Here is a 10,664-nt window from a genome sequence, read left to right on the forward strand (position 1 = left end):
CATGCGAATCTTGGTCATCCCCCATAGCGGGTATAAGCAGAGGGCAAGTACACTAACAAACAGACCAGTCAGCAGCGAGTGCATGCAAACGTGGTCACGCCGAACTCTGTCAGCCCGGCTTCTGACCATACGCGCCATCAATGTGAAACATCATCATCCAGTGAAATGCTGGTCTTCACGGTGTGCAAATGCTGCTGCCGCAGCAAACGGCTGCAGAGCAGACTTGATCGCTGAAGTCTGCTGTCCCTTTTCGTCAGTTGGCCTCAGAGCCCAGATACACAGATTACCGCATATTTATTTGTTTATTTATTTATTTATTTATTTATTTATTTATTTATTTATTTATTTATTTATTTATTCACTTTCACATACTGCAGCCCCTCTTAGGCTATAGCAGGAGTAGTGACAACAACATATGTCAATTGCACACAAACAACTTGGAGGACACTTGAGCTTCGCATTTATGAATGGATTGCGATAGCATTCAAAGATCTCTGATTGCTTCTCACGCTTCACGGCAACTGCAGCGTATGTGACCGTAATGTTTACCGGGATACGATCGGGGCGAACGCTATGCATGAAGGCGGGCTTTCTGGTCGAAACACGGCCTCTTGCATGGGCCGCGATGCGGTGGAGGCAAGCCCCATCTGAAAATGTTTCAGGAAAGCGGGCGCACCGCTCCGTGGACTACGAGATTTACGCGCCGGCGTGCGCAAATGGCGGGCGCCGTCGCCGGTCTATGCATTGTAGAAACGCTGGAAAAGGGGTCTGTTTGAGTTTTCGCGCAACGGAACTATGTTTTCTCGTACATTCAAATTACAATCCGAGAGCTATCATGTCTGTAGGTTGTGTGTATGCCGCGGTTTACGATTTTTGCACGTATTTTAGCTTGAGAAAGTCAATTAATTCAGTCAATTCCTTGAGTCGCATGTAAGGCCTGGATATACGTGGTTCGAAAATCTTTTTGCCGAGACTCCGTTTAACGCGGGACGCCAGATTACCTGCGACACGGGCTCCTTAGCCCAAGCGCCTTAAAGCTGGTCAACGGCAAAGAACGAACATATCCAGGTAAGGCATTCCAACGTTCAGTTGTTGAGGGAAAAAAAAGGACGTACAAGTCGGTTCTGAGTTGCAATGGTAAAATATTTAGGCTGTGAAAGCTACGAATACGAGAATGTTCCGAAAACCTAATGTAGTCCTCTAAGCGGGTACAGCGTGACGACTTACAACTGAAGTGTGCAGGAACTTTAAGCTTTCGTTGTGGCGACGTGTTGCCAAAGTGTTTTTCAGACTCTAGAGGCTACAAGAAGGTGAAAACTCCATATCGTAGCGATGGTAGATTAAACGAAACGTGGCGTTGGACCCATATAGCGGGGCAAGGAATCGACAGAGTTAAACAGCTTCGAGACACGCGAGAAGCACCCACGCCCGTGGACCTCCAGTCGCTGACGGAACAACGCGGGCACTTGAAAAGGTAGACGCTCTGCCGAGCACGCCCTGTACTCGTCGATCGCCACCTGAATAACCAATGACCCCACACAACACGCCTCGCTGTGTTTCCATCACCACCGACCGTTTTTTTTTCTTCTTTCGTTTATCTTTGTTTATTCCCTTCGTTTTGAACTCTACGAGATTCCAATGTCGAAACCATCCCGCAGTATCTGCTCTAATGGATAAGGAAAAAGATAAACTAGACCAAGGGAGGCAAGAACGCTCGTGTAGCGGGAAAAGCAGAAAAATGTACGCAGAAGATGGCAAGCAAAAATAAACGTTCAAACATGTATGCCCTATTGGCAAGGCCACGCGAGCATTTCGGGTCATTTTAGGTGGTCAACTGAGGCAAAAAATAACCTCGGTTGTTTACGAAAGCAGGCGTCGGCTCTCGCGGATACTTGGTTTCTTTGTGCGCGAAATGGATGCAGTCGAAGAGGAGAGTGTGCCATGTTCGGGTATAAAAGCCGCCAGCCTCACTGGCAGAAAACATACACTTCTTCAAAGCCATCGACAGCACCTCATATTGGGTTATATCAACTTGTTAAGCATCATGAAGACATTCGTAAGTGCCCATCGTTTTACCACCAGTCAGCTTTTTGAGTTGTCCCTGTTACGGGCATTCAGGGGCACTTTTACGTATGATGCGTAAAAATTTTTAGACCCCCCGCTTCAAAAACTTCTAACTCTTCAGGCCCCAAGATTTTAGATTCAAACAAGACGTGACTGCAAAATGGTCAACGTTCCTATTATCAATCTGGGAGTTATTCTGCATAGCTTAGCTCAACGTAGGCTCGAACCCGGCATGCTCTGAATCCTGCGGTAAAGCTGCGGAGTCCTTCTTGCATTACGCTTCAAGCGTCTTTTTTCAACGAGTTAAGATTTAGGCCTTCGGCTGCTAGTTCTGTCAGCAGTTTTCCACAGAGTTTGCGGCGAACTGTGGTTGCGTTTGTCCTCAAGTTACAGCTACGCCGTTGTCATTGATGACAAGCACCCTCGTACGTTACAGTTACACCATAACCTCAACTTTTTTTTTAATTTTTGAGAAATTACAATTACAATTTTACAGACACTTATTTGCTGTAGGAGATGTTCACGCTCTGTCACTGACGTCTTAGGCCGAGCCCATGACTGCCCTCTCTTATGTAAATTCAACATAAGAACTCTGCAACGCTCCACAATCAACAGCCTAAAGTAGTGATTTTCGACTTGAAAATTCTCACAGAAAACAAATTCAGCACCATACCGCAATTTTTCTAAACTTAGCACATCTGTTCCGTAATGACTCTCGAATCCCGCAAGGATCGCCTAGGATGTGAGGCTTGCAACTGCTGCTTCAAGTCCCCCCGAAAGAGTTTCATGAGACAATGGGTGACACTGTTGCAGCTCGCTACTGCACAGCTTTACCTCATTCTAGATTATTATAAGCCCTACAGACAAGCTTTACACATTACATACATAAATCTTGGTTCGATAAGCCACTGCGATTGTGCATATAAAATTTCTTATCTTTCACAAGTATTAGCAATACTGTTACAGTCATTGATTCCCCAGGCACTTTCCTCAATATCAGTCGTATGTCTGCCCGGCGCACTTTTTTCCGGATACCACACGAGTCGTAAAGCGGTGCAACAAACACAGTGTGTCTTTCACCAGAATAATACCGCAGAATAACATCACACAATAACGTCCTACCAGATTATTTTTATTTATGTCTGTTGCGAATGTGCATTCTAACCCGAACTATTTCTCCTATCTAGGCGTTCGTCATCGCCTGCCTGTTGGTCACCGGAGCCCACTGCGGCGCTATTTTCACCTACGGTGTCCCCGGCACCGTGTCAGTTGTTCATCGGCCCGCAGTCCAGCCCGTGGTCCAACGTGTGGTGCACCAGCAGGTGGTTCAGCCCGTGGTGCACCAGACCGTGGTTCAGCCAGTGCTGCACCAGCCAGTGGTGCACGAGACCGTGGTGAGGAGCCCCCTGGTGCACCAGACGGTAGTGAGGGCCCCATTGGTGGCTCAGCACAAGGAACTCGTCCACGTTCCACACCACGAGCACGGCTACACCATCGAGCAGAGCAGGGTAGTCCAGCCAAAGTCCACCGTTGTCCACCATGACGCACTGACCGGGTGAGGAGACTATGAACACCACCCTCTGGCAGTAATCGCTCCGTCGCGTGTCAAGGAGGCGTAGGAGGCAGTAGTCGCTATGGCTTAAATTGTACGAAGCTACGCTTGGCATGGGCGCTAAGCCATCCAAGGGTTACTTAATCTTACTCGAAGAGCTGGTGAGGTGCACTTGTTGTACAAGAGTAGCAGCACTTCGGGGCCAAGAACACAGAGCGCGTACTTGCCGCGTTTCATTATGTCTTTGCTGAACTGGAATTTCCGCAAATGAAGATTCTGGGTGAGCTCATGCGATAGGAAGGTATGAGTTCTGGCCTAACGCTGTCTTTCAAAGTGCGCGCACTGTACATTTTTTCGCTCAACATAACATCCTAAATTCAGAGAAAGAAGTTTTCTGCAAAAATCATTGTCACTCCAGTTTCTCATACTGGCAATTCCCAATTGACAGGTGCAATGACAAGAAGCAGTGAGCTTACGACGCAAATTCAGGCGTCTTTTTACGAATCCCTTTTTTGTGTGTATGTGCGGTACGTTACACCGATTTAAATTTATACTCAAGTCGACGTAAAAATGATATCAACAGACATGTGAGTTGAGAAAGGTCTCAGCCGGTTCAACAGGTGCCGATTTAGTTGAAGTCATTATCGTAACAGAACTTTCAGTGCAGTACACAAGTTGACCGCCACGGTGGATTGGTGGCTACGGCATTACGCGGCTAAGGACGTAGTCACGGGATCAAATCCCGTGGCTACGGCGGCCGCTTTTCAATGGGGTCGAAATGCAAAGAACGTCCGAGTACCGCGCATTGTATGCACGTTAAAGAACGCCAAGTGGCCAAAATTAAATCGAAGCGCGTCCTTCACCCCCCCCCCCCCCTTCCCACGGTGTGGCCCATAAGCAGATCGTGGTTCTGGCACGTAAAACCGCAGCCTTTAATTAATTTACCAAGAGATGAAAGATATGTGCCATTTTTTTACTCGACAGATGATTACATAAGGACAACAGTTGCAGTGATGACAAATGTCCGCGACTATGGTGATCATGGCTTCGGCAATGTTAACGATTGAGAGCGCGATAGCTACACTGTGTCATGCATGAAAGCTAGCAAACGTGGTGACGTTATCTTTTCGATTTCTTTCTTCTGTCTTCCCGAGCAGCCTGCCCTACCAGCAGACCGACTACCACCACGCCCCAGTGGTGACCGGATCCCGCAGCTCGGTGTACCACAGCCGGCCAGGCTACATCGCCGAGCGCACCAAGACCTACATCCTCTGAACATTTCACCCCCGACAATCCCACTCCTGACCGACTTAACACCCATCGACCATCCTACAACCCCGCTCCTACGAAATGTCTTTTGTGGGTGAATAAAGTGGTTGCTCCCAGCGACGCCTTGCTGCAGATGAATTTATTTCGCGCCAGGCTTTGTACTATCTGCATGGGAAAAGCATCCGAAGTGCGAATGAGCCCTTCGATAAAGTATATGCCACTGGCACGACCAGAACGAAATCTAGATTAAAGCATGCTAAGTGTTTGTGAATTTTGTCACACGAGGCGGCAGCGTCCTACACATTGTATGAGGGAGCTGTAAGATGTATCGCCTTACAGTTAAGCGATTTCTTTTCTGCACTTCCGATTCCGCTTTCGTGCTCAAATAGCACCAATTTTCTTCTCCTAATGTGTCAACTGTTGAAAAAAAGTTTTCGCATTTCGTGCCTGTATAATATTTCGCCTATAATATTTGCCTTTTGACAACCCGTACATAAAAAGAGCACATCTCATTGCCCGCACCAGTCACTCTAACACAGCATATCCCCCACAAGCTCATACCGTGACTTTTCAGCAATCATTTTATCTGCGCACAACACGAGAGTGGAATGGCCTGCCCACCGAAGTTGCCACTGTCATCGACCCACTTGCATCCAAGCGGCTTATCGAAAATATCCCATTGTAACTTGTAGTATCTTTGTTTGCCATTAACCACCCACTCCCTCATGTAATGTCTCAACAAGATACCTTTGAGGAAATAAACAAATAAATGCCAAGAACAGCTTGGGACGAGGGATGTGGAGAGGGACAATGGGCTGGTGCTTGCCTGGTTTCGTGCATAGGCGGAGTATATATGCCATATCGAAAGAGCCTATCCTCGTTTGGAGCATTTGGTTTGGGCCACTTGGTGGCTCATAACTCAGGAATTAAACGGCGCAAAGCAGACGTGCGCAAAGAACACATACCACAAACCCCACCCCCACCCCCATCCTTGGAGCATCATAACACCCGAGCTCTTGTACGTGTTAAATGTTCACGTCGCTTTCGCGCTATTGGATTCCTTATGTACGAGCTCTCTCTCTCCGATGTACAAGCCTTCTTATGTTCCTGACTTGAACGGGTACGTAGCCAGCCTTGCTTGCAAGTTTAATAACTCAGAGTAATCAAGCGTAGTTCCAAGACCACATTGTTACAATTCGTCAGTTTCGGACCAAATGGAGCCCGCGATCCGGAAAATAACGCAGCAACCAGCGCTCTGCATAAGCCACGAAGCCTTTCGGGTGAAATGGAGTTCTTTATACACACCTTGAAGCGCCCCCCATGCTGCGCCTTTGAACGAATAAACTGAAGCACTGGTAACTCTACGCATCCGCCGCATGTCTTTTGACAACAGCATAACCTGACAGAAGAATGCGCCTGAGCTCAAAACAGAATTTTTACGAATTGAACGGTCTACTGCCTGCGAAATTCCTAAGCACCTTGAAAACTGACAAACTGCTTTATGCTCGGCATCCTCTGAACCATTTTCGTTAGGTTTTTTTTAGTTTACAGTAAAAAAAAAAGTCAAGTTCTCCAGATGATTGTGGGTAACAATATCATTGAGGTCTTTAATTATTGTACAAATGTTACCCGAAAACTTGAAATTTTCATGACATACCTCATCAAACGCACACATGTGAAGCTTCACCGAGGGAGAGAGATATATATATGAAAGCAAAGAGAGAAAGGTTAACCAAGCAGTATCTCCGGTTGGCTACCTGTACTGGGGAAGGGAGAAAGTAGTGCAACAGGTGAGAGAAAAGAAGACAGGAAAAAATACAGAACCGTCTCTGTGGGCACTGTCACACAGTCTGCGAAGGCGTGAAAAATCAATATCCCGATACTATGAACTGCACTGGTTGGAATGTCCCAAGCGTACAAACGTTGATGCGTTACTCGCTGCTCTGAAATACCTAAGCAAGTTTTTTGGGGGGAGGAACGGTGGGGGCGCAATCCTGAGACAAGACGGACACAGTGAGCGCCATCGTAGTGATCAGGGGAAGACAAGGAACGTTCTAGGTACGGCTACAGGCACTGCAGCTGCGCACGACATTCCTAGGAGAACGTTTTCTCTCCCCCAGCTCCGCTCACGTACGTTGTATTCCTGCATAAAACACAAAACTACATTGTCGCCTCACCGATACCTGTAAACCAGAGCGTTGTGCTGACAGAATGGTCAATTATGTTTCACGAATTCTTTGAATTACTATACTTTGATTTAGCCATTCAGTATGTGCCAATGCAGGTGCGCCTGATTATTTGTTGCATAGGCTGAAAGTGCACAAAATTGTACCCATCGTCGTTAGGTGTAAAGCGTTTTATTTAAAAGCTTTACGAAAGCTTCGCTCTGCACACATTCTCGTCCACTGCACATGTTCTTCTATTTTTTAAGGCTGTAGCACGTTTGCCGGCAAGCAACCCACCATGCCTACATAAGCCGCCGTATTTCGCGAAATAAGATCATAGCAAGAGCTGCTGGTGCGTCCCCATCGGTTATTACGGCAACGATCGACATCAAAGATGGCGCTTTTTCGTGTTACTTCCGGACACGGGTTCATTGTCTCGCGAAGCTTCGAGGCTGCGCAAGAGCCGAATCGAAGACGCTTGTCGCCCCATGTGTACTCGACAAAAAAATATTATAATAATAATTCGACCTCAGACCTGCGCTTTCGTGCCGAGCTCTTACCCCGACCTCGTTACGTTAGGCACTGTGTCAAAGATGCAAAGCGTCTCCTGAACAGATCAACAGACCAGCCGCCGTCGAGGCAGCCATTTTGTATTCTCGACCGTCTCGCTTGCTAAAGCCCCTTGAACTTCGAAAAGTAGCGACACTCCTCCTCCGCCTTCACTCCTCCTCGTTTCTCCTCTCTTTCACGCTCCCTCCTCGACCGTGGCGCCGCCTACACTGCTCGAGCGTAGCAACGGCGCCAACATGCGCTCCTCGCCACTCCGCAGACACTTCTCGAGCAAAAATGGCGCTGATGCACGGCGCGAGGGCACACGTGATGCTATTAGGCCAATAGCGACGCGGCGTCGGCCTCTGCAGAGCGCGCGAGGAGGAGGCGGCATTCATTCAAAGCGTGGCGCTACTTTACAAAGTTTAAGGTGCTTTATCGCTTGCCCCACTCGCGCGCCCCGCTCGGTGAGCTCCGCGACCGCTCGCTAGCTGAGCGGAGCGGGCGCAGGAAACGTTCTCCTAACTGTCTAATCTTAGAACCGCCCGCTTCTTGACCGAGTCCCGGTAGCGGGCACCAGGTGGTGGCTAAAGCCGCCCCCCTGCGACGGCTGTCACAGAGTACTTAGTGAAAGACCATGTCGGAAGACATGCTTTTGCCTACAGCGGGCGCAGGAAGCGGTTACATGGAGCCCCAAAAGGCGCCACGGCCGCCATGTTCTAGAAATGGCTCATTATCATCGCTTAGAAAAAATCGAGAAGAACCAGACAGGGGATACGGAACCGCGAAGTGACTTTCCCGCAGTTTCAATGGGACTTTTTGAAATATTCGCCTTACCGAAGTAACCCGGTGCTTCAATTTTTCTTTTTAATGGTATAATTTTCTGAAGCTTTATTTTAAATATGTCGCAATGTAAATCACAATTCTGCTTCCAACTGTCAGGAAAAGTTGCATTTGGTAGAAATCAACTGCATAAAATAGAACGTCGTAGAAATTGACTTTCACTCAACAAATTCCTTACACATCACTTAAGTGGCTCAAGCATATTTAAACAGAAAAATCGAAGTCGGTCGGAAGCTAAAAATTAACGCATCGTTTTCACATCAGCAGACGTTGTAGAAATGCTCACTCGAGAGAAGGTTAGTTTAAATATGAGCTTGCTATGACGAAAAATACATACTTCTTTAAGAAAGCCACGTGGTACGTAAAAGCAATCGTTTAGCACTGCTCTAATGTACGTCTTCCTGGCATTTAAAAAAAACGATATTTTTTGAACTTGAGCACAATGAATTATAATGTAATAGTGTGCGTATACTTATATCCGGTGCCGGGCAACGGCCAAAATGGTAATGCACACTTAACGCTCTGCGGTGTCTCGCACCAGAGATTCTTTAGTCCAGTATTCCAACTCAGATCCCCATTTCCTTTTTCGGCTTCCTCAAACTGGCCTCGAGTCGCAGCATAAATGTGTTATTCTCATTCAATCCGCTCATCCTGATGATGACCCCGAACGACCCCCCCCGGATCTTTCATGCATGCATGCATGAATCACGCATGCAACATACAAAACAGCGCTCGCTTCGATAAAGAACGAGCACGAAACAAGCATCCAAACCACATTATTGATGATAAGGTGCTCCTGGTAACAATTCGAAGCACGTAGCGCCCGCCGCATGCGTTTACCGGTAAAGATTACTGCTGTGCAAGCTGCCGCGGTGACGGCAGCTTGTGACGGGGGGAGTGACGTCACTAGCCTTTTAGCAACTTATTTCCGGGTTCTTGCAGCATCGCTATGAGTGGGCAACGCATAGTCAGGACTTCCGAGGAGCAGCGTGAATACGAGGAGTGGCAAAGGGAAAAAGAAAGGGCAATACGATCAGTGGCGGCTTGCTGTTAAAATTACCATTACTCGCATTACTACCATTAGTATACTATTACTCTAAAGCAATCAAGCATTGCACACACCCCTCAGCAGCTGTAGTGGTGGTTTTCAACAGCTTCGCTGGACATCCGCTTTCGCAGGGCCGACATGGCGAGTCAATTTTTTTATGTCCATTGCAGGAAGAAGGTCTCTCCCCGCAATCTCCAGTTTCCGCTGCCTCGCGCTAGCCGATTGCAACTTGTGCCTGCAAGTTTTCTCATTTCATCACTCCACCTAATTTTCTGCCGCTCTAGGATGTGCTTCCCTTCCATTGGCACCCATTAGCTGTGACTCTAATGGTCCACCGGTTACCTGCCCTACGCATTACATTAACGTCGAAAATACCGCAGGACCGAGAACGGAGAGCACCGTAGCAACACCTCGGCATGACCGCCCAGGTTAGGTGGCGCCAGCAGCGAGCTGAAAATCTCCGCTGCGATGCATTAAGGTTTACATCATATCCTCTAACATCTAGGTGAACCCGTTGGCTGCTTCGGTGCCATTTCAAAGATCTTATACTAAGAAAATTACACAATTACATCAAAAATCATACACATGTATCAAATTATATAAAATAACACTTCGGCTAAATTGATTATAATATATGGGTATCAAACAATTCAGCCGAAGTTAAATGTTGTATAATTTGATACAACTGTATGATTTTCTATATAACCACATAATTTTCTTAGCAGCAGCGTTTAAATGGCCCCTAAGCGGCTGACAGGTTCACCTGGTTGGCCTTTAACACAGTTGGCCTTTAACGCAGTAGGCCTTTAAGGGGCATGTTTCGAACGCGGGACTTGCAACGCGAGAGACACCTCGCCGTCGCGTGTACACGTGAACACCCCGGAATAGAATTCAAGATAATTCACTTGCCCGGCGCCAACGCCCCAGAGACACCCCGTCGCCGAATGCACTCTGTTTCGCGACAATCAAACAGGAACGGGAGGTAGGCCAGAAACACGTCTTTTGCTCGACGCTCGCGATTAGAATGACCAACGAGCGGAGAAAACAGGTGTTGCTGTGGAGCATGGCATCGCTATATCAAGCATTCTTTCGGCATCCTTGCTTGCATTCCGTTTTTAATTGAAGAGCTTTCACTGTCCAGACTATTCCACAGTATCTGGCGGATAAAGTAGTG

General features: G+C 47.5%; 1 protein-coding gene across 1 annotated transcript; it reads left to right on the top strand.

Moving 5' to 3' along the window:
- The first annotated feature begins 1,982 nt into the window (after nucleotides 1–1,982).
- On the top strand, nucleotides 1,983–5,005 carry LOC129384320 (uncharacterized). Its single transcript, XM_055069623.1, has 3 exons — nucleotides 1,983–2,056; nucleotides 3,252–3,619; nucleotides 4,774–5,005. The coding sequence occupies exons 1-3, from the start codon at nucleotides 2,045–2,047 to the stop codon at nucleotides 4,889–4,891; spliced, it is 498 nt and encodes a 165-aa protein (XP_054925598.1). The 5' UTR covers nucleotides 1,983–2,044; the 3' UTR covers nucleotides 4,892–5,005.
- Nucleotides 5,006–10,664: the final 5,659 nt, after the last annotated feature.

This window comes from Dermacentor andersoni, chromosome 8, assembly GCF_023375885.2.
Source record: "Dermacentor andersoni chromosome 8, qqDerAnde1_hic_scaffold, whole genome shotgun sequence".
Lineage (NCBI taxonomy): Eukaryota > Metazoa > Arthropoda > Arachnida > Ixodida > Ixodidae > Dermacentor > Dermacentor andersoni.

Bases quoted from the DNA above. Each gene is read 5' to 3' on its own strand.
- LOC129384320 (XM_055069623.1), top strand. The intron at 3,620-4,773 runs GTGAGGAGACTA...CTTCCCGAGCAG, and splicing joins CACCATGACGCACTGACCGG to CCTGCCCTACCAGCAGACCG.